Here is a 26,279-nt window from a genome sequence, read left to right on the forward strand (position 1 = left end):
AGAGTGTTGGAGGCTATTTTGTAGATGACATCACCGAAGTCGAGGATCGGTAGGATAATCAGTTTTACGAGGGTATGTTTGGCGGCGTGAGTGAAGGAGGATTTGTTGCGCAATAGGAAGCCGGTTCTAGATTTAATTTTGGATTGGAGATGTTTAATATGAGTCTGGAAGGAGAGTTTACAGTCTAGCCAGACACCTAGGTATTTGTAGTTGTCCACATTTTATAAGTCGGAACCGTCCAGAGTAGTGAGGCTAGTCGGGCGGGCGGGTGTGGGCAGCGAATGGTTGAAAAGCATGCATTTAGTTTTACTAGCGTTTAAGAGCAGTTGGAGGCCACGGAAGGAGTGTTGTATGGCATTGAAGCTCGTTTATAGGTTTGTTAACACAGTGTCCAAAGAAGGGCCAGATGTATACAGAATGGTAATCGTCTGCGTAGAGGTGGATCAGGGCAAGAGCAGACCTGCAGCAAGAGCAACATCGTTGATATATGCAGAGAAAATAGTTGGCCCGAGAATTGAACCCTGCGTTATCCCCATAGAGACTGCCAGAGGTCCGGACAACAGGCCCTCCGATTTGACACACTGAACTCTGTCTGAGAAGTAGTTGGTGAACTAGGCGAGGCAGTCATTTGAGAAACCAAGGCTGTTGAGTCTGCCGATAAGAATGTGGGGATTGACAGAGTTGAAAGCCTTGGCCAGGTCAATGAAGACGGCTGCACAGTACTGTCTTTTATTGATGGCGGTTATGATATCGTTTAGTACCTTGAGCGTGGCTGAGGTGCACCCGTGACCAGCTCGGAAACCGGATTGCACAGCGGAGAAGGTACGGTGGGATTCGAAATGGTCAGTGATCTGTTTATTGACTTGGCTTTCGAAGACTTTAGAAAGGCAGGGCATGATGGATATAGGTCTGTAACAGATTGGGTCTAGAGTGTCTCCCCCTTTGAAGAGGTGGATGACCGCGGCAGCTTTCCAATCTTTAGGGATCTCGGACGATACGAAAGAGAGGTTGAGCAGACAGGTAACAATGAAGGCAGATCATTTTAGAAAGAGAGTGTCCAGATTGTCTAGCCCAGCTGATTTGTATGGGTCCAGGTTTTGCAGCTCTTTCAGAACATCTGCTATCTGGATTTGGGTGAAGAAGAAGCTGGGGAGGCTTGGGCAAGTAGCTGCGGGGGGTGCGGAGCTGTTGGACGGGGTTGGGATAGCCAGGAGGAAAGCATGGCCAGCCATAGAGAAATGCTTATTGAAATTCTCGATTATCGTGGATTTATCGGTGGTGACAGTGTTACCTAGCCTCAGTGCAGTTGGCAGCTGGGAGGAAGTGCTCTTATTCTCCATGGACTTTACAGTGTCCCAAAACTTTTTGGAGTTAAAGCTACAGGATGCAAATTTCTGTTTGAAAACGCTAGCCTTTGCTTTCCTGACTGACTGCGTGTATTGGTTCCTGACTTCCTTGAAAAGTTGAATATCGCGGGGACTATTCGATGCTATTGCAGTCCGCCACAGGGTGTTTTTGTGCTGGTCGAGGGCAGTCAGGTTTGGAGTGAACCAAGGGCTATATCTGTTCTTAGTCTACATTTTTTGAAAGGGGCATGCTTATTTAAGATGGTGAGGAAATTACTTTTAAATAACGACCAGGCATCCTCGACTGACGGGATGAGGTCAATATCCTTCCAGGATACCCGGGCCAGGTTGATTAGAAAGGCCTGCTCGCAGAAGTGTTTTAGGGAGTTTTTGACAGTGATGAGGGGTGGTTGTTTGACCACGGACCCATAGCGGATGCAGGCAATGAGGCAGTGATCGCTGAGATCCTGATTGAAAACAGCAGAGGTGTATTTGGAGGGAAAGTTGGTCAGGATAATATCTATGAGGGTGCCCATGTTTACGGATTTAGGGTTGTACCTGGTGGGTTCCTTAATAATTTGTGTGAGATTGAGGGCATCTAGCTTAGATTGTAGGATTGCCGGGGTGTTAAGCATATCCCAGTTTAGGTTACCTAACAGAACGAACTCTGAAGATAGATGGGGGGCAATCAATTCACATATGGTGTCCAAGGCACAGCTGGGAGCTGAGAGGGGTCTATAATAACAGTTAGAGACTTATTTCTGGAGAGATTCATTTTTAAAATTAGTAGCTCGAACTGTTTGGGCATAGACCTGGAAAGTATGACAGAACTTTGTAGGCTAACTCCTCCCCCTTTGGCAGTTCTATCTTGATGGAAAATGTTGTAGTTGGGGATGGAAATCTCAGAATTTTTGGTGGCCTTCTTAAGCCAGGATTCAGACATGGCAAGGACATCAGGGTTTGTGGAGTGTGCTAAAGCAGTGAGTAAAACAAACATAGGGAGGAGGCTTCTGATGTTAACATGCATGAAACCAAGGATTTTTCGGTTACAGAAGTCAACAAATGAGAGTGCCTGCGGACACACAGGGCCTGGGTTAACCTCCACATCACCCGAGAAACAGAGGAGGAGTAGGATGAGGGTACGGCTAAAGGCTATCAAAACTGGTCGTTTGGTGCGTTGGGGACAGAGAATAAAAGGAGCATATTTCTGGGCGTGGTAGAATAGATTCATGGCATAATGTACAGACAGGGGTATGGTGTGGTGCGGGTACAGTGGAGGTAAACCCAGGCATTTTGTGACGATAAGAGAGGTTGCATCTCTGGACGTACTAGTTATGCTGGGTGAGGTCACCGCATGTGTGCGAGGTGGGACAAAGGAGGTATCTGAGGCATGTTGAGTGGGACTAGGGGCTCCGCAGTAAACTAAAACAATGATAACTATCCTAAACAACAGTATACAAGGCATATTGACATTTGAGAGAGACATAAATGTAACGATCGTTGTTGGAAGGACCAAGATGCAGCGTTGGGTAGGTTAATCATATTTATTTCTGTTAACCGGCACAAAACAAGAAAGAGTAACAAACGAAACGTACAGCTTTGTAGGGCTAAAAAGCAACAATACAAAATCAAGATCCCACACACAACAGGTGGAAAAAAGGCTGCCTAAATATGATCCCCAATCAGAGACAACGATAGACAGCTGCCTCTGATTGGGAACCATACCAGGCCAACATAGAAAATAAAAAACTAGACTACCCACCCTAGTCACACCTACCCAAAATAGAGAAATAAAAGGTAATCAGCTAAGACAACAACAACAGGTAAAATGGTGATGAATGGGCAGAGAGGGTCAGTTTTTTTTTTTTTTTTTTTTTTTTTTTTTTAATCATTTATTACAAAAAACACAAGGAAGGGGTAACATTAAAGTATTAGAACACGAAGGACAAACAATACAGCATCAAGACACTATCAAACATGTATCAGTCTTTCCGCAACAGAGCCATCCTTATGTGTGAAGGTGCGTGTGCATGACAGAGAGGGTCAGTTAACTACACACATGGCCTGAGTTCGAGGCTGGGGCCGACAGAAACATAAAATATACAAAATGGAGTACCGTGATTAATGAACAGTCCAGCAGGCATCAGCTATGTAGCCAAAATCATAGAGTCCAGTGAACAGCAATAGATGAAGCCGCTGGGTAGTCGTTGCTACGCTAGCAAGTGGGAGACACGGCATTCAAAGTTAGCAGGCCGGGGCTAGTAGAAGCGTCTGCTCCGACGTCCGGCAAAGGCCGATTGAGGGCACAATGGATGGAGTTACATCGGCAGACCAGTCCTGGTGGAACGGCGGGCTCCGTGTCGACAAAGGGTCCAGGCCAGTTGGCGGAAGAGGTATTGTAGCTGTAGTAATTTGTTTGCTAGCCGGGAGATGCGGCTGGCTGAGGGGTTTTAATGAGGGTTTTATACAGCGAATGTGTTTCGAAAATATAACAACTACATCAAATCTTATTTTCTGTATAGAAAAAAATGCCAGATCTCTAATATCAAGCCACACAAATAGTAAGCTAATGTTAAATCCTTGTACTACTTAATCAAAACATGAGCCAGAAATAAATGAGCTTTTTCAGTTACCATTGCTGCTTTGCCTTCTAAATTGACATCACAATGCTAAGCGATGTGGGACGATTTGTTTTACATTTTTCAAAAAAAGATAAGGCCTCGTTGACCAATAAGTCTCCTCTCATAAGGTACATTTGTCACAGAAATATAAAATATGAGCAATTCAGGTGTCATACAATAGCATGACTCACACAACTAAATAGCTGGTAATTTAGTGGATGGGCCATATTAGCTTTGCTTTGGTAAAGCAAATGTACAAGGTTCGCTAGGAAACTAGCTTTACTTTGTTACATTGAATTGCAATTATCATCATTAGTATGAATATTACAGAGTAGGAACCTAAGTTTCCATCAGTGTTTACCTGGGCCCTAATTAACGAGGAGCAAGTCAGAAAGTATAAAAGTGCCCATTCGAGCTGTTAGCAGTTGAGGGTTGGACAACTCAATGCATAGAAGATGGTGGTGGGCTTGGAAAGGAGTTTGAGTTTGAACGGCTAAAAGGACCTGGGGATAGTGGATGACTGTAGGTTGAGTCTCTCGAGGAGGCAAGAAAGAGATTTATTCTCAGAGTCGGTAATTGGTTAAGGAAGAATGATTGGGAGATGAGGTGAGGTTGAAAAGACTGAGGGAGTCAGAGGATGGGTGTGAATCTATTTAATCCAGTAATAACAAGGGAGAGGTTATGTCAAGGAAGATTGGTTTCAAGTTTAGAGTGAGCTGGATGCCAGTTCGAGTTCTGGAGGTGAAATGAAAGAGGTGGAAGGTGTGGTGAGGAGCTCGGAGCCCGAGCTTTGCATCGATGGATATCATTATGATAGAGATACATTTGGTCCAGTGGGAGTGAGATTTTTTTTAAAGAGGGTGGATCCACGCTTTTTGGCTGATCCATGGGTGGATTCAGGTTTTGTGGAAAATATGGTGGGTGCTGTTGAGTCAGTGAAGGTTACCTGAAGTGGACTTGTGATGTTTCTTCAGATCAGAGAGAGCAGTCGCTCCGTGTGACGCGACTTGGGGAAGACCTGTATCTTGCTTTACGCTTAGGTACAGGGCACCATTGAAGGGAGGGATTTCTGGGGTAGTGTTAAGTGTGGAGGTGGAGCAATTGAAGTTGAAGATTTCATGTGTTTGTGACACCCCCTACGTTTGGTGTGACACAGACCTGGTGGAGAGTGTGGTGAAACAGATATTTTGAGCTTTGAATTAGTCTTTAGCTGATAAAGTAATGTTAGGATAGGAGTTAGGCTGTTAGAGCTTTTGTGCTGAATCCACTGCCTAGAAGGCCAGCATCCCGGAGTTGCCTCTTCACTGTTGATATTGAGACTGTTTTTTTGTGGGTACTATTTAATGAAGCTGCCAGTTAAGGACTTGTGAGGCGTCTGTTTCTCAAACTACAGACACTAATGTACTTGTCCTCTTGCTCAGTTGTGCACCGGGGCCTCCCACTCCTCTTTCTATTCTTGTTAGAGTCAGTTTGCGCTGTTCTGTGAAGGGAGTAGTACACAGCGTTGTACGAGATCTTCAGTTTCTTGGCAATTTCTCACATGGAATAGCCTTCGTTTCTCAGAACAAGAATAGACTGACAATTTCAGAAGAAAGGTCTTTGTTTCTGGCCATTTTGAGCCTGTAATTTAACACACAAATGCTGATGCTCCAGATACTCAACTTATCTAAAGAAGGCCAGTTTTATTGCTTCTTTAATCAGAACAACAGTTTTCACCTGTGCTAACATAATTGCAAAAGGGTTTTCTAATGATCAATTAGCCTTTTAAAATGATAAACTTGGATTAGCTAACACAACGTGCCATTGGAACACAGGAGTGATGGTTGCTGATAATGGGCCTCTGTACGCCTATGTAGATATTACATAAAACAATCTGCCGTTTCCAGCTACAATAGTAATTTACAACATTAACAATGTCTACACTGTATCTCTGATGAATTTGATGTTATTTTAATGGACAATTTTTTTTGCTTTTCTTTCAAAAACAAAGACATTTCTAAGTGACCCCAAACTTTTGAATGGTAGTGTATGTTTCAGTAAGCTTGGCCTTTTAGCATTCAGAGCAATGGTTATCAACTGCACTGCAGAGATGGAACATAAGTCACAGAAAATAGATGTTGTGGTGGCAGCTGCAGAGACTTCAGAACTTTTCACAGGGTGTGTTGAGTGGTGGTGTCCTGTCCTCTAAGGTTGTTGCCCTGGGGTAGGATCAGATAGGGTTGAAGTAGTGGAATAATGTGGTGGGTTTTAAAGAGTGTAGGGTAATATTTTTTTTTACAAAGTATTATATTTTTCCCAGTTCCCCTTTCCCATTTTGTATCACACAGTGTAATGGCTTTATACTATAGTTCAGTTCGGGGCGGTAATGCAACATATTGGATGCCAACCGCCGTTAAACCCCACCGAAGAAGTTAGCAGTTGAAGGCAGGTGGAGAAAATGGCAGAAGCAGGTGTACAGTAGAGCTTGAATCTAATGGCGGTAGAATCGAGGAAGATTTGACTTTTGTCTTAAAGAATGGAAAACTGAGCAAAGTTCTGGTGGAAAACAGAGCCTAGAGTTCTGCTAATATCCCGTTATCTGGTAGGGGTATGTTTTTTTTGAAGAACAGAGCTCAATACTAAACTTCACGAATCCATTTGGGATATCCAAAGTGGTGGAGAGAACTCCGTCTGATTAAGTGAAAGCTGTGAGGATCAAAAGGAGTGGGCTTGTTCAGATTTTTTGTATTTCAGCAGAACAGAAAAGGCATGTTGCTTCTCACCCGATTCGAGAAATATGCTGTGTCTTGCGTAGCTCTGCGGAGTAGGACACCTGCCGTCTCGTGGGAAGTCGATATTGCTCTAATGAAGAATATCCCAGGTGTGGTCAACGCAAGTCGGATGAATCGTGTGGTGAATGGAAACAAGGAAAAGAGGCTGTGAAAAGGGTTGAGGGACCGAGTTGTTCAGAAAGTTCATTGGTGGCGGAGAGGCCTTCACTGCAAGCTGCAGAGTTTGCCTCTCACCAGCAAGACCCAGAAACTTTACATGTAAAAAGAAAAGGTGGACTTTGTGGCCAAAGTGGAAAAGAAGTCCAGAAAGATTGACGTCATTGTGTCTACGGCAGAGCGGTTCTTGGAATTACAAGATTTCTCGGCGGAGAAGTTACATTGTCTCAGGCAGTACCACCCTCAGGCCCCAGAACCTAAGTAGAGATTTATGTTGTTTTTTTGTTGACTGTGGGATGATATTTGTTACACTCTTTATTTTTAGTGTGGATTAATGACTCACCCCTGTCCAGTTGGTGGCAGCAATGCACTTCGTATGTTGTAGTCTGCCAATCAACCTTGAAGAAGAAGAGAACATTTGTACCTGGAATTTTGCAGAGTGCGCTGTCTCGAACCATGCTGTTTTGAAGAAATGTTTGTGTGTGAAAAGGTTATAGGTAGCGACATGAAGCATCGTATCTGCTTTAGTTTTCGAGATGATCGGTTTTTACACAGTGTATATTTATTTATTCGGAACACATTTCTGTTTTGTTAGCAATGTCAATTCTTGCCCTTTTTTTCTGAATACTTTTATGTTTGTTAGCTGGACAGGCAAACACTGCCAAGTACTAAGCAGCAAACCAATCAACACAGTGAGTCACCTACTATCCAGGTACCATCTCTGCTGATCACATCTGCCTATCACATTCTCCGTATCTAAGGTACTAAACACAGCTGTTGACAGTTCGAGAGAGAACTCCGTCCGACAAACTGCTAAGTCTTTTTTTACATTTGTATTCTATTTAGTTATAGAAAAATAACTCCCAACTTTACATAAAACGCCGCTATAGATTCTAAAACTAACCTGGTACTGGCAATACTTTCATCGTTCTCGATTCTGGAAAACAGTTATCTAATAAAGGCCTGTGTCCAGTTGCAGATGGTTCTACAAACACCAGAGAAAATCCATGTTTTGTATTGAGTGAGCTATATGCCTCTTGTATGTGTGTGTAGATCTTTGTTTTGGAAGCACTGTGGGCGCGCTGTCATTTACTTTTACATGTGGCTGAGGCTGCGTCGCATAGAAATGACCAGCTTCTGGCAATGATGCTGGGAAATTCTAGATGTGCGTTAGCTAAGATGGCGAGGAACCTCCTTGCGCAGTACACACATGGATTTAGTATCTCTCCTCTCTTGTGTCCTGCTCCCAGAGATCAACCAAGTACTATTTACCAAGCATTGGCTTAACTGATTCAAATCAAATCAAATTTTATAAATCAAATCAAATGTTATTTGTCACATACACATGGTTAGCAGATGTTAATGTGAGTGTAGCGAAAGGCTTGTGCTTCTAGTTCCGACAATGCAGTAATAACCAACGAATAATCTAACCTAACAATTTCACAACAACTACCTTATACACACAATTGTAAAGGAATGAAGAATATGTACATAAAAATATATGAATGAGTGATGGTACAGAATGGCATAGGCAAGATGCAGTAGATGGTATCGAGTACAGTATATACATATGAAATGAGTAATGTAGGGTATGTAAACATATAAAAGTGGCATTGTTTAAAGTGGCTAGTGATACATTTTTTTCATCAATTTTTACATTGTTAAAGTGGCTGGAGTTGAGTCAATATGTTGGCAGCAGCCACTCAATGTTAGTGGTGGCTGTTTAACAGTCTGATGGCCTTGAGATAGAAGCTGTTTTTCAGTCTCTCGGTTCCTGCTTTGATGCACCTGTACTGACCTCGCCTTCTGGATGATAGCGGGGTGAACAGGCAGTGGCTCGGGTGGTTGTTGTCCTTGATGATCTTTATGGCCTTCCTGTGACATCGGGGGGTGTAGGTGTGCTGGAGGGCAGGTAGTTTGCCCCCGGTGATGCGTTGTGCAGACCTCACTACCCTCTGGAGAGCCTTACGGTTGTGGGCGGAGCAGTTGCCGTACCAGGCGGTGATACAGCCCGACAGGATGCTCTCGATTGTGCATCTGTAGAAGTTTGTGAGTGCTTTTGGTGACAAGCCGAATTTCTTCAGCCTCCTGAGGTTGAAGAGGCGCTGCAGCATCTTCTTCACCACGCTGTCTGTGTGGGTGGACCAATTCAGTTTGTCCGTGATGTGTACGCCGAGGATCTTAAAACTTACTACCCTCTCCACTACTGTCCCGTCGATGTGGATAGGGGGGTGCTCCCTCTGCTGTTTCCTGAAGTCCCCGATCATCTCCTTTGTTTTGTTGACGTTGAGTGTGGGGTTATTTTCCTGACACCACACTCCGAGGGCCCTCACCTCCTCCCTGTAGGCCGTCTCGTCGTTGTTCGTAATCAAGCCTACCACTGTAGTGTCGTCTGCAAACTTGATGATTGAGTTGGAGGCGTGCATGGCCACGCAGTCGTGGGTGAACAGGGAGTACAGGAGAGGGCTCAGAACGCAACCTTGTGGGGCCCCAGTGTTGAGGATCAGCGGAGTGGAGATGTTGTTACCTACCCTCACCACCTGCGGGCGGCCCATCAGGAAGTCCAGTTGCACAGGGCAGGGTCGAGACCCAGGGTCTCGAGCTTGATGACGAGTTTGGAGGGTACTATGGTGTTAAATGCTGAGCTGTAGTCGATGAACAGCATTCTCACATAGGTATTCCTCTTGTCCAGATGGGTTAGGGCAGTGTGCAGTGTGGTTGCGATTGCGTCGTCTGTGGACCTATTGGGGCGGTAAGCAAATTGGAGTGGGTCTAGGGTGTCAGGTAGGGTGGAGGTGATATGGTCCTTGACTAGTCTCTCAAAGCACTTCATGATGACGGAAGTGAGTGCTACGGGGCGGTAGTCGTTTAGCTCAGTTACCTTAGCTTTCTTGGTAACAGAAAGAATGGTGGCCCTCTTGAAGCATGTGGGGACAGCAGACTGGGATAGGGAGCGATTGACTATGTCCGTAAACACACCAGCCAGCTGGTCTGCGCATGCTCTGAGGACGCGGCTGGGGATGCCGTCTGGGCCTGCAGCCTTGCGAGGGTTAACACGTTTAAATGTTTTACTCACGTCGGCTGCAGTGAAGGAGAGTCCGCAGGTTTTGGTAGCAGGCCGTGTCAGTGGCACTGTATTGTCCTCAAAGCGGGCTTCACTCACCTGTGAGGAGAACCATCCTAATTTAATTTGAACTAGCCCCCTGTCACTATTAGACATTGTGACCACATGCATTTGCCTGTTGTCTTTTCTTTGTAGATTTTGTCTTACACAGTCTAGTGCATTTTAGAGTAGAAGAACACCCACTACAGATACACATGCTTGTTAGAGCATCTCGAAGACAAGCTTACAAACAGATGATGTTTTACTATTGTAACATGAAGTGATGAGAATCCTATTGTCGATGTCAGGAGCCCAGGCTTTTGCCGTAGATGGTGTAGTTCTCGGTCTCCGTACCACACGATTTTAAGATTGCATTCCTAAGATTCCTAAGATTGCATTCCACTACGGCACTTCTTTCTCTATATCGGTTGGCTACATTGGTGACCAGGGTGGGATCCTTTCGATACACCTATGGGGCCTGGGCACACTCCTTCTCCTAGAGAGGAGGAATACTGAAGCATGCATGAATGACAGTTCTACAGAATACTGAAGCATGCATGCATGACAGTTCTACAGTCTCCATCAGAGGTCCAGCCTTTTGGCGTAGATGGTAAAGCTCTAATTTCTGGACTGCAACGTCGTAAGATTGTACCCCCCCATGGCATGTATCTCTCTCTCTATATAAATTGATTGGTAGGCTACACTATGTTTAGATACTTCAAATACTGCCTGAGACACCTTTGCTATTTGTCTCCGTACTCAATAAATGGTGAAACACTATTTGTGATGGTGTTCTTTGTTCTAATGTATATGCATGAAACGTTCAATATGGAAAACATGTCTCACACTCAGTCGTAGTCAGTAGAATAATGAATGGATGGGCCAGAATTTGGGGACGTCAACTTTTAGAAAGTTAGTTAGGCTAATAATTTAAACCACCTAAACCTATTCTCATTCTGAACATTTAGTATTTGAAACATAAACATTAATTTCCCAAATTATTTTTCTATAATCCTGCAGACTCTTCATCATTCTCCATACCTTCTATTCCTATGCATCCAACATTATGCAGGTCCACCATGGTATTGGGCATCTGCTGATTTTTGAGAACTCATCTGGTTTAGAAATCAAACTCTGGTCATCTTGCACATAGTATACAGTACATTGTGCCTAGCTGTTTTTAGAGAAGATTGTATTGCAAGCTATACTATATGTGTAGGATATGCTGTGTTGGCTAATATGCATATGCAGCTGTCATTTTTAAACCTCCATTCTAGCATACATGACACACACATCTATCTACGTACATGCTTTTATTTGGGTTTGCAAAGTATATGATTTAATGTTTCTTTAAGCCTGCAGCTAGTTACTTGAAACGAGACAAATAATCATGCCAAAACATGGTTCGAAAATGTGATTCACTGACAGAGATAGCTAATGAAACACTAGCCTCCTGAGCAGGCAAATTGACATTTACAGTAGCTGGCTAGGCTAGTCAAACTAACATTGGCTAGTTGCAATAAATTGGCTAAATGGTCAACGGAGTTGCGTCTTCGTACGACCAAGACAATTCATATTGCATGCTGCATATTTCAAGTGCACTCAAACATATTTATCTTATTTCAGTCTTTGGGAGCTCATCACACACAGACAGACAGCAGCTTGAGTTTTCACCAGGCTCTGTTTACATCTTAGAAGCAGGCCATTGGCTGCATTCATCACAAGGGGTATGTACAGGAGTTCTGATTGGTTCCAAGTTTAGCAGTTCGGTGTTGAAATATACATTTTTATGATAAAATGTGCAAGAATTGAAGGTGCTAACAAATGTTATAGCCATAAGAATGTTTTACTGTCATAAACAACAAATGAGCTCCTCTCTCGATAGGGATTGATCAACTTCATGTTTTTTGGCTTTGACCCCCAATCTATTATACTGATTTATGACTTCATCTTGGCACATAATATAACAAAAAAGTGGATTAAATGTTTAGAAGCTGAATATCTGATTATTCTTCTGTTTCTTTGCCAGGCCTTGATTTGGAGTGAAAGCCGGATATTTACTCGACTAGGCCTATGCATTGAATTTAGATGATGACTCACAGATACAGTATGTTAATCATACTGTATCCTAATTCACTTCTACCCAATAGCCGCATGGGAGCTCTCATAAGCCATTGAGATAATGCACAACTCCCACCTTTTCTCTCAGCTCTCTGCGATCACCCTCATTCACACACGCTTCATAATAGGATTGTGATTGATATACTTATTGTTGCAGCAATTTACTCCTATTCACATAATGACTGATGTTTTACTAATCGAATAAATAAGCCAGTCTTTGTACGCCAGTCATCACCTCATGTGCATCTGTCTGGTCTAATTCAAGAGCCTTTGTAAGAGTTTGTCTACCCCGGACAAGTATTAACCACATCAGACTCCAAATAGCCTATCTAGCTCTAGCATGTCAACACCTTTTAACTTTCTTGTTGTTACACGTGCAGGGACATTAGTTTCACAACCCCATGGCCTTAATAGGAAGAACATCTCCAGACTCTAGCTTTTCAACACCTCATCTCTATTTCGTCATATCTCAAGTCATCTCTATTTATGTTAGATATATGTGTTTATCCAGTGTGGCGGCAGTGTTATTGGGAATGGGCATAAAGGGAATAGTGAGTGGGCAGCCACTTATTAACACTCAACTACAGCTAGGAACTCCACAAAGAGCCATTATGACTACATGTGATTTGACAGGAGCTTTGAATAACGCAGTGAGTCACTTTCTCTTCTCACACCTCCTGTTTGATAGGCAGCGGTGAAGAGGCTCCCTCACCCTCTTTCTGCCTCCCTCCTGAGGGACATTAGCCAACTACTAGCCTCGGTTCCCAGGTCTCGCTCATGTTGGTGAAAGCCTGGTAGAGGCTAGCCAACTACTAGCCTCGGCTCCCAGGTCTCGCTCATGTTGGTGAAAGCCTGGTAGAGGCTAGCCAACTACTAGCCTCGGTTCCCAGGTCTCGCTCATGTTGGTGAAAGCCTGGTAGAGGCTAGCCAACTACTAGCCTCGGCTCCCAGGTCTCGCTCATGTTGGTGAAAGCCTGGTAGAGGCTAGCCAACTACTGTTCTCTCTGTGATAAAGTTAGTCCCAACAGAACGACATACAAACAAGACCACCAGACATGATAATTTCAGGCGTATCCATATTTTTTTGTCACAATTACATTTAAGTCATTTAGCAGACGCTCTTATCCAGAGCGACTTACATTTAACCTTTTTTTATTTAACTAGGCAAGTCAGTTAAGAACAAACTCTTATTTTCAATGACGGCCTAGGAACAGTGGGTTAACTGCCTTGTTCAGGGGCAGAACGACAGATTTGTACCTTGTCAGCTCGGGGATTTGAACTTGCAACCTTTCGGTTACTAGCCCAACGCTCTAACCACTAGGCTACCCTGCCGCCCCACAATCTTGTCATTACTCTACAGTTAGTTGTAATTTCTTTGTCAACAGTATAGTCACCCAATGATACATTGGTTGTTTCAAAATGGATGAAATTACAAAGTAGCAAAAACAATCTTCTAGTGACAATAAGTAGCAGAGTTGTATCATTTTCTCAATAATATACTGTACCACCGTTTCAAATCGTGACATGAAATTAGATCACCACTTGGTACAAAAATATCAAGTCACATTAATTTGCTGACTCATACTGTGGGCTATGCTGTATTCAGACCGCCACACTCGTTATACTGCTTCTCCACTGTAGTGTGTTATTAGAGGTAACAGGGAAGACATGATAAATTGGCTTTTTCTTTTCTCTACAGCTTTTTGGAATAACTAGCAAGGTATTGAGACATTCAGCACTAAAGCTCGCTGTGACGTAAATCTGTAGGAGTCTGTCTCACTAGCACCATATATAATTTGAGCATCTTCTTCGGTGCGTTCAACAAGGCGTGTGAAGAGGCGTATGTCGCCCCTGCTCCAACCCAATGCATAATGTAGACTCTGATCTGAACAGTTCTGCTCCTCTCTCTTCTGCTCTTCTCTCTCTCTCTCTCTCTGCTCATTACTGCTTTCTCTCACCCAAACTGGCTCTCCTTTTCACAGATCTGTCTCTGTTTCTACTTCTCCGTTTTTTCTTTCACCCAACCGGCCATTTTCTTTTTCTCCCACAAATCCCTTTCTCACTTGTCTCTCTCTTTCTCTCGTTCCAGTTTCAGAATAGAACGAGAACATAACACCTCTGTCATGGAAAGAATGAGAAAAAGGGCCCTGAAATAACCTAGAGAGAGGCTTGTTTTTTCCATAGCATTAATATGAGCATGCTAGCCAGGTCCAGAAAGATATGAACAAGAGAGTGATACTTCATTGTTCGAGTCCGTATGCTGCTGCCTCATGGTGCTTCAACATAGTGTGGTGAAACAGCAAGATAACAGCCCTCGGATAATACGCTCTAAATTGGAATCTCTAAAGAATAGAATTCTGTTTTTCATTTTGGTTAGAATAAATAGATATCCATTAGTTTGTAATGGTGCTGCTGTGCTGGGTGTTATTGTCCATTGCACTATGTCTCAAACATAACAGATAACAAGATAGAGGAAGCAGTGCAATAGAAAACCCATCACAGCTGATGAACATAACAAGTCTGTAGCCATAACCACTCAGACAGAAGCATGATAATTAGACAGTGTTTCTGTTTGCCACATTCAGCTGTCTCTAAAAGTCTTGCCTGCCTTTCATAAGGCTGTCTCCCCTTATAGATCGGTTAAGGTTTCTTACACACAGTGGAAATTCAGTATTTTTCTTAGAAGGCTATTTCCCCTTTAGGTGTTTTCTCTGAAAAGCAGGCGAGCGGTGGGTCTTCTTGATCAAAATGACAGTGTAGGCTGTTTGTAGTCGTGGTGATGAGCAGTTTGTTGGCTAGCTGTTATTCGCTAGTGATATGAAGAATACCATAGGGTAGTTTGAAACCACTCAGCTACAATGTCTCTGGGTAGCTTTCTGTATTCTGTAGTGTCACCATGGAAACTGCCTCGGTAACCGTAACCACCAGATTCCAGCAGTAGCTACAGTTGGTCATGATCCAGATGTGGGTGAAGGAGACACACACACAAACCCACTCATGCACACAGGCACACAGACACTGCCTGATGAACCAGCATGCATCAGAGAAGAATGGGTGGCGGCAGGCAGAGTTCTTTTACAATGGAACCTCGTCGCGGTATAGGTTGGTACTTCAGGTCAATTGTTCTCCTGCGACGGACAGCTTGATTAAGTAGGGCAGACGTACTGTATTTCATTGTCTCTACAGTTATGAAACAGCTAACTTTCTGCACACTGAATGCCACTGCACTTCCTTCCCCTTCCCCTTGATTGAATGTGCGGGGTGTACGTGACATATTCTTAACTGATGTGGTCTGGCCAGGCTTTAGTCCATGGGGTCAATTATTCTCCTGGAATTGAGTTGGGCTGGGGTATTGTACATTTCTCTATTTGTTCAATTAAAACCAATGTATTTTTAGAGGAAGTCCTGATTTCTTGTGACTGTCTCTCTGGCCAGTCAATCAGTCTGACTTATATGTATACATAGGTGTAGGCCTATCTGTCCACGCTGGTCTCCGCCAGGCGGTTGTTCATGATGCCCAGGGCGCCCACCCCTCCGGAGAAGCCATTGTGGCGGGAGCTGGAGCCTGACTGGCGAGGGTGACCGTTAGCCATCTCTGACAGCTGCTTCTGCATGATGGCCAGGTTCACCTGATGAATGGAGAGAAACTAATTCATTACCAAATAAATGTAGAACAAGCGCTGGGTACAGCAATATAGCAGTAAAAATAAATCTAATGATACAGTAGCAACGTTTCCTGGAACGACCAGGAAACGACCAGGGCAGGAACCACGATTCGTTTGCACTTCACTTATGCAATTAACTTCTCTTGGGTAGGGGGCAGCATTCGGGATTTTGGATGAAAAGCATGCCCAAATTAAACTGCCAGCTACTCATCCCCAGAAGATAAGATATGCATATTAATAGTAGATTTGGATAGAAAACACTCTGAAGTTTCTAAAACTGTTTGAATCATGTCTGTGAGTATAACAGAACTTATTTAGCAGGCAAAACCCCGAGGACAAACCATTCAGATTTTTTTGTTGTTGAGGTCACTCTCTTTTCAATGAGATTTCATTGGGAAACCAGATTTCTAAGGGACCTTCTTGCCGTTCCTACCGCTTCCACTGGATGTCAACAGTCTTTAGAAATTGGTTGAGGTTATTCCTTTGTGTAATGACGAAGTACGGCCATCTTGAAGGAGGGTCATTCGAAGTGTCCTGTTTGTTAGAAGCGTGTGACCAGAAAGCTAGCTACAGTTGGTTTTAATCCTGTATTGAACACAGATCATCCCGTCTTCAATTGTATCGATTATTTACATTAAAAAATACCTAAAGTTGTATTACAAAAGTAGTGTGAAATTTTTTGGCAAAGTTTTCAGGTAACCTTTGAGATATTTTGTAGTCACATTTCACAATTTGGAACCGGTGTTTTTCTGGATCAAATGCGCCAAATAAATGGACATTTTGGATATATATCGATGGAATTAATCGAACAAATGGACCATTTGTGATGTTTATGGGACATATTGGAGTGCCAAAAACAGAAGCTCGTCAAAGGTAAGGCATGAATTATATTTTTATTTCTACGTTTTGTGTCGCGCCTGCAGGGTTGAAATATGCTTCTCTCTCTTTGTTTACAATGGTGCTATACTCAGATAATAGCATCGTTTGCTTTCGCCGAAAAGCCTATTTGAATTCTGACATGTTGGCTGTATTCACAACCAGTGTAGCTTTAATTTGGTATCTTTCATGTGTGATTTAATGACATTTTGATTTTTATAGTAATTTTTATAGTAATTATTTGAATTTGGCGCTCTGCATTTTCTCTGGCTTTTTGCCAAGTGAGACAGTAGCGTCCCGCCTAAACTCAGATTTTTGGATATAAATATGAACTTTACTGAACAAAACATACATGTATTGTGTAACATGAAGTCCTATGAGTGTCATCTGATGAAGATCATCAAAGGTTAGTGATTCATTTTATCTCTATTTCTGCTTTTTGTTACTCCTCTCTTTGGCTGGAAAAATGGCTGTCTTTTTCTGTGACTTGGCTCTAACCTAACATAATCGTTTGGTGTGCTTTCGTCGTAAAACCTTTTTGAAATCGGACACTTTGGCTGGATTTACAACAAGTGTATCTTTTAAATGGTGTAAAATACTTGTATGTTTGAGGAATTTAAATTATGGGATTTCTGTTGTTTTGAATTTGGCGCCCTGCAGTTTCACTGGCTGTTGACGAGGTGGGACGCTACCGTCCCACATACCCTAGTGAGGTTAAATGGCCGGATATAGAGAATCAGGGTACCAAACACTCTGCAGGATATGGATCTGATAGGTATATGTGAACACGCCTCAAGTATTTCACATCTGCACAAAGTCTGATCTGGGAACAGCCTTAAATCGTAAGTAGTGGACGCATACATGTTCATGTCTTCTCCTCACCTTATTGGCAGCCAGGAAGTCTTTCATGGAGATCATCTCTCCAGACATCCTCCGTCCGTCCGCCTCGCTGTCGTTCACCGCGTCCGTCTCGATGGACAGGTCCCGCCTGGCCCTCAGGTGTCCGGGCACTACCACGTTCCTGCGGGGGTGTCTGGTGTGCGGTTGGTGGCCCCCCCTCCCTGGGCAGCGACATGGCACCTCCAGCCTCCTCAGCAGCCAGTTCAGCACCTCAAAGTCCCAACAGAAATGATCAATGGCGATGCTATAATAAAAGTCTTAGAGACTAAGCTTACATGACATTTTTCTGAATACAATTTTTTTTTTTACGATTCCAAAATGAATGGCTACAATAATAACTTTTATTCACAAGTGCTTTTCAAAACACCCAAAGTCAATACTTTACTTAATAAAATGAGCAAGATGAATACAGTAACAATAACAACAATCCCACCGGATTGAGGATGATGCAGGCCATTATCAGGTCATTATTGTCAAAGAGTTTTTTTCTCAATGACTTACCTGGTTAAACAAAGGCAATAAAATCTGAAGTATTATAAGTATATACCTGTTTGATGACGATGGAGATGACGTTGAACAGGGAGTAGATACAGCAAACTCCTGTCAGAATAAACAGGAAGTTACCCACCCGGTACGCCGTCTGGTTCTCATTCCCCTCGTCGTATGCAAACATCTGGCTGCTCACCATGTCCCCAAACCCAATGGTGCTGAACGCTACGAAGCAGTAGTACAGAGAATCCAGGTAGCCCCAGCCTTCTACAGCAGAGTACATGGCCGAGGCACAGCAGGATACCAAGATGGCGGCGGCGCCCAGGATCAACATCACACAGTACACCGAGGGCTTCCACCCAGCCAGCCCCTCTCCCCTGCCGCCTCTTCCGCCCCTGCCGCCTCCACCGCTGCCCTCAGAGAGGCGTCGGCGGCCATTTTGAGGAAGCACGGCCTTGCGAAGGTGGCGACGCTCGTGGCAGGACTTGAGGACGAAGGCGATGACGGTGATGACGCGCTCTAGGAAGAGGTTGAAGAACAAGATGGTGGAGGCACAGCCGATCAGGCCGTAGAAGATGAGGAAGATCTTACCGCTGATGGTCGCTGGCGTGGTCATTCCAAACCCTGAGGAACATGAAGATGGAGGGATATGTTATTATAAAGAAAACAGTACAGGTCAAAACTAGTAATTATGTTTTTGCTTGAATTTATTACCAATTACACCATGATTGGATAGATAGTGGAATCATTACCATTAGAAAACAACAGTGTGACAATACAATACTGAATCACACTGAACAATGCAGTATGATTTTTAGTTATATTTCAAATCCTGTTTATTCACAATCCTAAATCAGTCAGCCTGAGCATAATGTATACTGTCAGCTTTCACAGACAGGTGGAAAAGCACATTATAAGTTGAAGCAACGCTCACACAAGACAGGCCCCAAATAGAAGTGTCAAGCACGCACACAAACACACAAACACGACGGCCTTGCTCTGGCTTTTGGATTGTGTGCGCGTTTTAGCATCTGTACAGTAAGTAAGCTCAGAGTTTGTTCAACGCTGACGGTTAATTAGTTAACAAGCACACCCTCCCTCCATCCCTCTGCCCTGAGTGGAGTGAAGCACCATTCAGTCACATGCACAATGCCTCCTCAGCCACTCACTCACTCGCCTACAGGGTTGCTAATGGTGACAAGAATAATATTATTCTTGATTCTTCGCCTTCTCTCTTTCTAGACATCCCCTCATCGCTCTCTCTTTATAATTCTCTCTAATTGACTTCTCCTCACACACTTAACCCTCCCTTTTTACTTCTCTTCCTCTTTACCTTTCTTATTTTTCTCTCTCCTCCTCCCTCTTTTCTTTCGCTCTCTCTTTACCATCCTTTATCACTTCTTCTCTCATTCTTGCCCTACCCCTTTATACTACACTAGGAATGCCTACTTTCAGACCAATGGAGGACCCACAGAATCACACACACACACAGCTCTTATCTGATGGACAGAGTGAGCCCAGCTGTGATGAATCTCATGATGAGTCCATCCAATCCAGCCCTTGACTACATGCTCTCTCTGTTCCATTTCACACTGCATTTAACAATGAGCAGTCAGAGGTGAAAAGGGATCTCTCCATTTACTTCCATTCACTGGCTGTATGGTATGGTTATATGGTTATATATACCATATATATATAGTATGGTTATATATACTACTATATTTGAAATTACAGAACAGAAATGTCCTGTATTTAGTATATCTGTACTGAATACAAATGCATTAGCTAAGTTCCTCCAAATCCATTTATTTTCTTTCTTGACATGTAATAAAGTAATCTAGAGGCATTAAGGCTTTTAGCTGTGTTGCTTAGCTACAAAAGATCAGAGATAAGACTGGCTTGTGAGCCATAAACATCCCCTCTTCACCAGGCTTTTGTTTGCCAACACAGTCTCATATCATTCAGACAGAGAGGGAGAGACAGAGAGTTGCTGGAGTTTCCTAGTAATTGTCACTCCAGGCTGCACTAATTTAACAGGGTTTCATATTGAAACCAATTACAGGACACACAATAAGACTAATTAAAACTTGACAGGCATGCATATTGAAGCATCAGTTAGTTGGCTGTGATTGTTCTAGTTGTGGAATAATTGAATGGTATTCATAAGACATCCCTATGACATCCCTATAGCCTACACAGTACAGGTTGTATAGCCTACACAGTACAGGTTCTATAGCCTACACAGTACAGGTTCTATAGCCTACACAGTACAGGTTCTATAGCCTAATTTTCCTGTAAAATTACTCCTAAAAGCGACACGTTTTGGAGTGCTGAAAAATATGAATTGCCATGTAATTTTGTCCCAAGTAAGTTAAATATAAAATGGATTATCTCCAGCTTTCACCTTTGATTCATGGTGTTGGATATGATTTGTGTCATATGTGATAATGAGATAATCTATGAGCTACATAACATATCACCTATGGTCGAGACCACAGTCCCCACGAAGTAGAACGCGCCGGTAAAGTCCCACCGAGGTCTGATAGTGTCCACGCGAATCCCGGCCAAGTTCGCCTCCTCGTAGTTCCTCAAGAAGTTGTCCAGCTCTTTCTTGCTCAGGTTATTCTTTTGGCTAAACTGTTCAAAACGCTGCGCCCAGCGGTCCTTCGCCTCTGCTTCCATCGGCTGTTCCAGTGCTGAAAAGACAGCGGCACCGCAGAGGAGGTATAGGATTATAAACACCGCTAACATTAGGAACCTGGCGTTATCCTCGTTGAAGGGACCGAAGCCACAACAGCAGCCGCTCCGGCAGGCCATAATGTAGGCTTGTCACTGTTCAACAGGTGCTGGGAACGCGCCGCATCGTTTTATTATGTAACAAATTACACACTCCTCATTATCCATCGTAATGTTTGGAAAATAACAAACAGGTTCAGGATAGAAACTCTGGTGAAATAGAGTCGAAGGCTGCGGGGATAGAGAGCAGAGATAGCCAGAGAGAAAATGAGGAGAGTTTTCCTCGGAGATTCAACAGCTGGTCACCTGTCATTGTGAAAATGCATCGAAGAACAAACACAACAGTAACCATCAACAGTTGTCAAGGCTCTTTGGCCATCAAGTCCAAATGTCCGTTATTATTTTCCGTTACAATAAACATATGGCGTTATCCTTTACCTTTCCGCGCTTGTCCAAAATAATTAATCCCATTTTCACCTCTCTGTTAATAAAGTTCAAATGGTGTTAACCAAAAAGGCGCACAGTTGAAAAGTGGATTTGAGCAGGTGTGCAAACGAAAAAATAAAATCCACAAACCTTTGGCTGGGGCTGGATAGCAAAATAGTTTACGACGCTGCGTTCAATGCGCAACCTCACTTCGTCTCAAAATACGCCCCTCACCGAGCGCGTTAAGAAGAAGGTGCTTTCGAATGGCTCACATTGAATAGAACTTGTCTTCAAATGGTGTACTCTGTCTAAACCCAAGGAAAACCCAAGGCTGTTATAGTCAACTGCAAGATGTTTTGTCTGTCTGCAACAGTGCGCGTCTAACTGACCCACATCAAGAGGCGCCGAGGGCATCGACTAGGCTACACACTCTGAACAAGCCTCAGTCACAAAGTTATCCACACACACCATCTCCCTCTGTTCTGGTCGAGACCAAGTGGAGCAGGATTGAAGCAGGGAAAATATTACGAGTTTTGTAAGTCCTGCAGGCCTATGCATGAAAGCAAAAGGTAATCAACATCAAGCTATACACTTTAGCTTTAACTTCAACTTAACAAATATGAGCAACTGTGAATTTACAAAGTGATAAAGTCAAGAAAGATTACATATGTATTACAAATAAATTCCTGAGTAATTACTTTAAAAACAACAACCAAATGGAAACATTCTTAGACTATCAAGTGAATCAAGATACTGTCTGGTCACCATGTGACTTGATCAGCCTGCATCAATGCTAAGCATGATTCCAACATTTGGGCAGTCTCCTGCTGCGCTGCCCGTTAAATAATGGGGCTGATGTCTTCTGCCATGAATCAATATGATGTGACCTTTCAGATCCAGGTCTGAACATTCATGTGTTTGCACAGGGACATCAAGGGGCAAGCTTAGCAAATGTCACTACCATGGAACAAGCTGAAAAAATTCAATATGCACATCAGATGGAGATGGACAACAAAAGGCTATTTTTAAAATCTCTGTAAAAATAAATCCTGTTTTAAATGTTTAGTGAAGTTAATCCTAACATTGCTGGTGTATCTGTTGTAGCTATGGCTCACAATTTGAGGGGCAGAGAATTTCAGCACATTGGACAGTTAATAGTTATGGACAGCGGAGTCACTGACCTCAGACTGTTTCAGTCCTGGAGGTAGAATTGACTGGCAGATTTGCAGCATTCTCACCATGTTAAGATAATACTCAGATGGTTGCTTACATTTGTCCTATTTCACACATGTACAATTAGTTATTTGCATATCCCACTCCCCCTGAGACACCCTGTGGGGTGGGGTGAGAGCCAGGGATCAGCCATTATTGACAGCGACCCTGGAGTAATTAGGGTTAAGTACCTTGCTCAGGCCTCCTGGGTGGCGCAGTGGTCTAGGGCACTGCATCGCAGTGCTAGCTGCGCCACCAGAGTCTCTGGGTTCGCGCCCAGGCTCTGTCGCAGCCGGCCGCGACCGGGAGGTCCGTGGGGCGACGCACAATTGGGCTAGCGTCGTCTGGGTTAGGGAGGGTTTGGCCGGTAGGGATATCCTTGTCTCATCGCGCTCCAGCGACTCCTGTGGCGGGCCGGGCGCAGTGCGCGCTAACCAAGGAGGCCAGGTGCATGGTGTTTCCTCCGACACATTGGTGCGGCTGGCTTCCGGGTTGGAGGCGCGCTGTGTTAAGAAGCAGTGCGGCTTGGGTTGGGTTGTGCTTCGGAGGACGCGTGGCTTTCGACCTTCGTCTCTCCCGAGCCCGTACGGGAGTTGTAGCGATGAGACAAGATAGTAATTACTAGCGATTGGATACCACGAAAATTGGGGAGAAAAGGGGATAACATTAAAAAAAAAAAAAAAAGTACCTTGCTCAAGGGCACATCAACAGATTTGTCGCCTCTGGGATTTTAACCAGCAACTTTTCGGTTACTGGCCTCCTAACCGCTAGGCTCCCTGCCGCCCTGGTTGTGCAGTTACAGAAGAAAAGCCTATTTTGTTGTTTAGTTAACCCTAACATTTCTACTATAATTGGAACAGTGCATTTCAGCTCATACTTTTGGTCAGTACCCCAACATTACTGGTGTAACTTTGGTAAACAATTTGAGGGTAGAACATTTCCGCACCACGGATTAATAGATAGACCCTACTTGTGGCCAGACTCGGCTAACCTAACGTAGCAAGCGTTCCATCCAAGATGGCGTAGCAGTGCAGACGTGGTTTGCCGTTCTCCCCTGTACATTTTCTATTTTTTGTCTTTTTTTGTATATATTTCAATTTATTTCCAATCTCTTTTCCATTTTTAAATTAAATATACCTTCCACTAACCCGCCTCACCCAATGTGATACGGATCTGCTATTTTTAGACCTTTTAGCCAGAACCTCCATCAGAAGCTAGCCATCAGAAGCTAACCAGCTAATTAGCTACTAGCTTTTTAGTCATTGTCAGCCACTGCTAGTGGCCTTTACCTTCGGCACAGACACCAGCCGCTTTTAGCCTAGATAACACTTGCCAGCCTGCCAGTATCGGACTGTTTTCTCCACTACAACGCCGGATTCCTGCCATAAACCCTGGACCATTACTCCTGATCATCACAGCTAGCTAGCTGCCACCGAGTGGCCCAGCCCCGAAGCTAGATATGAGCCAGGCCCACCTCCCGGCCCGCTCAGTGATCACTCGGCTACACAGCTGATGCCTCCAGGACTCTTCCTCAACACGGCTAGAACTCCACTACTCCACTGGATCCTTGCCATAAGCTCTGGACCTTTGCATCGGATCATCGCTGCTAGCTAGCTGCTACCGAGTGGCTATAGTGGCTAACGCCCCTGTCCTGAAGCTAGCACCAGTTAGCCGCGAGCAAGGCGCATCTCCCGGCTAGCAAACGAAATTACTACAACCACAATACCTCTTTCGCCAACTGGCCTGGACCCTTTGTCGACACGAAGCCCCGCCGTTCCACCACGACTGGTCTGCCGACGTAACTCCATCCGCTGTGCCCACAACCGGCCTTTGCTGGACGTCGGAGCAGGAGCTTCTACTAGCCCCGGCCTGCTAACTTTAAACGCCGTGTCTCCCGCTTGCAAGGTAGTGACGACTACCCAGCAGCTTCCCTGTTTCCTCTATTGTTGTTCACTGGACCCTATGATCACTTTGCTACATAGTTGATGCCTGCTGGACTGTTCATTAATCACGGTACTCCATTTTGTTTATTTTTGTTTATCTGTTGGCCCCAGCCTCGAACTCAGGCCCTGTGTGTAGTTAACTGACCCTCTCTGCCCATTCATCACGATTTATCTGTTGTTGTTGTCTTAGCTGATTAGCTTTTGTTGTCTTATCCGTTGTTGTCTTAGCTAGCTCTCCCAATCAACACCTGTGATTGCTTTATGCCTCGCTTTATGTCTCTCTCAAATGTCAATATGCCTTGTATACTACAGAATTCATTGTCTCACTGACTGAATGGACTCTTAGTCATAACATCTTTATCTGTCTGGACTGTATTTTTAAACAGGTCAAAGGATGTGCCATGGGAGCTTGCTACAGCCCTTCCTACGCTGGTTTGTACTTGGGTAAATGGGTAAATGACTTCATTTTGGATCCTTCTAATAACCATTTCTTTGACCGGATTATATGGTGGGGACGCTATATTGATGATGTTTGCCTGTTTTGGTCCGGCTCAGAAGATGAACTTATTTCCTTCCACCAATACCTTATCAGCATTAACCCTAACATCAAACTAACTATGGAGTACAGCAAGGATAACATTCTGATACTTCTAGCTTGGAGTTGTATTTTTATGATAACATAGCTACAGTATTTCACCTTTTAATGCGTATAGTATTGCTTACTGGGTGTGTCCAATCAATTTTGTAACCACTCCCTCTTCCAATTAGGGCTAATTGGCAAAGCTGTTTAAAAGAGGACATTGTATTCCTTCTTTTTTTTTGTACTCCCTGACGAAGGCCATGCAGCCGAAACACGTTGGTTTTTAAAACTTTGTTTCTATTGAACATGCCATACTAATAAAGGCATTTTAATTAATTATATGAAGAGTGCCTTGGTCCTCCTTTCTTTTTGACGCCTTGTATACTGTTGTTTAGGATATTTATCATTGTTTTAGTTTACTGCGGAGCCCCTAGTCCCACTCAACATGCCTCAGATACCTCCTTTGTCCCACCTCGCACACATGCGGTGACCTCACCCAGCATAACTAGTACGTCCAGAGATGCAACCTCTCTTATCCTCACAAAATGCCTGGGTTTACCTCCACTGTACCCGCACCCCACCATATCCCTGTCTGTACATTATAACCGGAATCTATTCTACCACGCCCAGAAATATGCTCCTTTTGTTCTCTGTCCCCAATGCACTAGATGACCAGTTTTGATAGCCTTTAGCTGTACCCTCATCAAACTCCTCCTCTGTTCCTCGGGTGATGTGGAGGTTAACCCAGGCACTCTCATTTGTTGACTTCTGTAACCGAAAAAACCTTGGTTTCATGCATGTTAACATCAGAAGCCTCCTCCCCATGTTTGTTTTACTCACTGCTTTAGCACACTCCACAAACCCTGATGTCCTTGCCATGTCTGAATCCTGGCTTAAGAAGGCCACCAAAAATTCTGAGATTTCCATCCCCAACTACAACATTTTCCATCAAGACAGAACTGCCAAAGGGGGAGGAGTTAGCCTCTCCAGAAACAAGTCTCTAACTGTTTCCGCCTGTTATAGACCCCCCTCAGCTCCCAGCTGTGCCCTGGACACCATATGTGAATTGATTGCAACCCCTTCTATCTTCAGAGTTCGTTCTGTTAGGTGACTTAAACTGGGATATGCTTAACACCCCTGCAGTCCTGCAATCTAAGATAGATTCCCTCAATCTAAAACAAATGATCAAGGAACTCACCAGGTACAACCCTAAATCTGTAAACATGGGCACCCTCATAGATATTATCCTGACCAACTTGCCCTCCAAATACACCTCTGCTGTTTTCAATCAGGATCTCAGCGATCACTGCCTCATCGCCTGCATCCGCTATGGG

The 26,279-nt window shown here is 43.9% G+C and overlaps 1 protein-coding gene across 2 annotated transcripts; it reads right to left on the minus strand.

Annotated features, from left to right (window-relative positions):
* Positions 1–14,585: 14,585 nt before the first annotated feature.
* On the minus strand, positions 14,586–24,407 carry LOC120024305 (potassium channel subfamily K member 13-like). 2 transcript variants are annotated; one of them, XM_038968520.1, is made up of 4 exons: positions 24,149–24,407; positions 18,107–18,672; positions 17,542–17,769; positions 14,586–15,747 (listed from the first exon to the last, which is right to left on the minus strand). In XM_038968520.1, exons 1-4 carry the CDS (start codon positions 24,228–24,230, stop codon positions 15,592–15,594), a joined length of 1,032 nt encoding a protein of 343 aa, XP_038824448.1. In that variant the 5' UTR covers positions 24,231–24,407; the 3' UTR covers positions 14,586–15,591. The 2 variants fall into 2 exon arrangements, with proteins under 2 accessions (XP_038824448.1, XP_038824449.1); XM_038968521.1 differs by lacking the exon at positions 24,149–24,407 and adding an exon at positions 20,529–20,865.
* Between the last annotated feature and the right edge of the window lie 1,872 nt (positions 24,408–26,279).

This window comes from Salvelinus namaycush, chromosome 29 (assembly GCF_016432855.1).
Source record: "Salvelinus namaycush isolate Seneca chromosome 29, SaNama_1.0, whole genome shotgun sequence".
In the NCBI taxonomy this organism is placed as follows: domain Eukaryota; kingdom Metazoa; phylum Chordata; class Actinopteri; order Salmoniformes; family Salmonidae; genus Salvelinus; species Salvelinus namaycush.

Excerpts from the sequence above, each read along its gene's own strand:
- LOC120024305 (XM_038968521.1), bottom strand. The coding sequence starts at position 20,865 with ATGGCCTGCCGGAGCGGCTGCTGTTGTGGCTTCGGTCCCTTCAACGAG. Across the intron at positions 17,770-18,106 it reads TCTCCATCGTCATCAAACAG|GTGCTGAACTGGCTGCTGAG; the intron begins GTATATACTTAT and ends TGGGACTTTGAG. Across the intron at positions 15,748-17,541 it reads ACTTCCTGGCTGCCAATAAG|GTGAACCTGGCCATCATGCA; the intron begins GTGAGGAGAAGA and ends TCCATTCATCAG.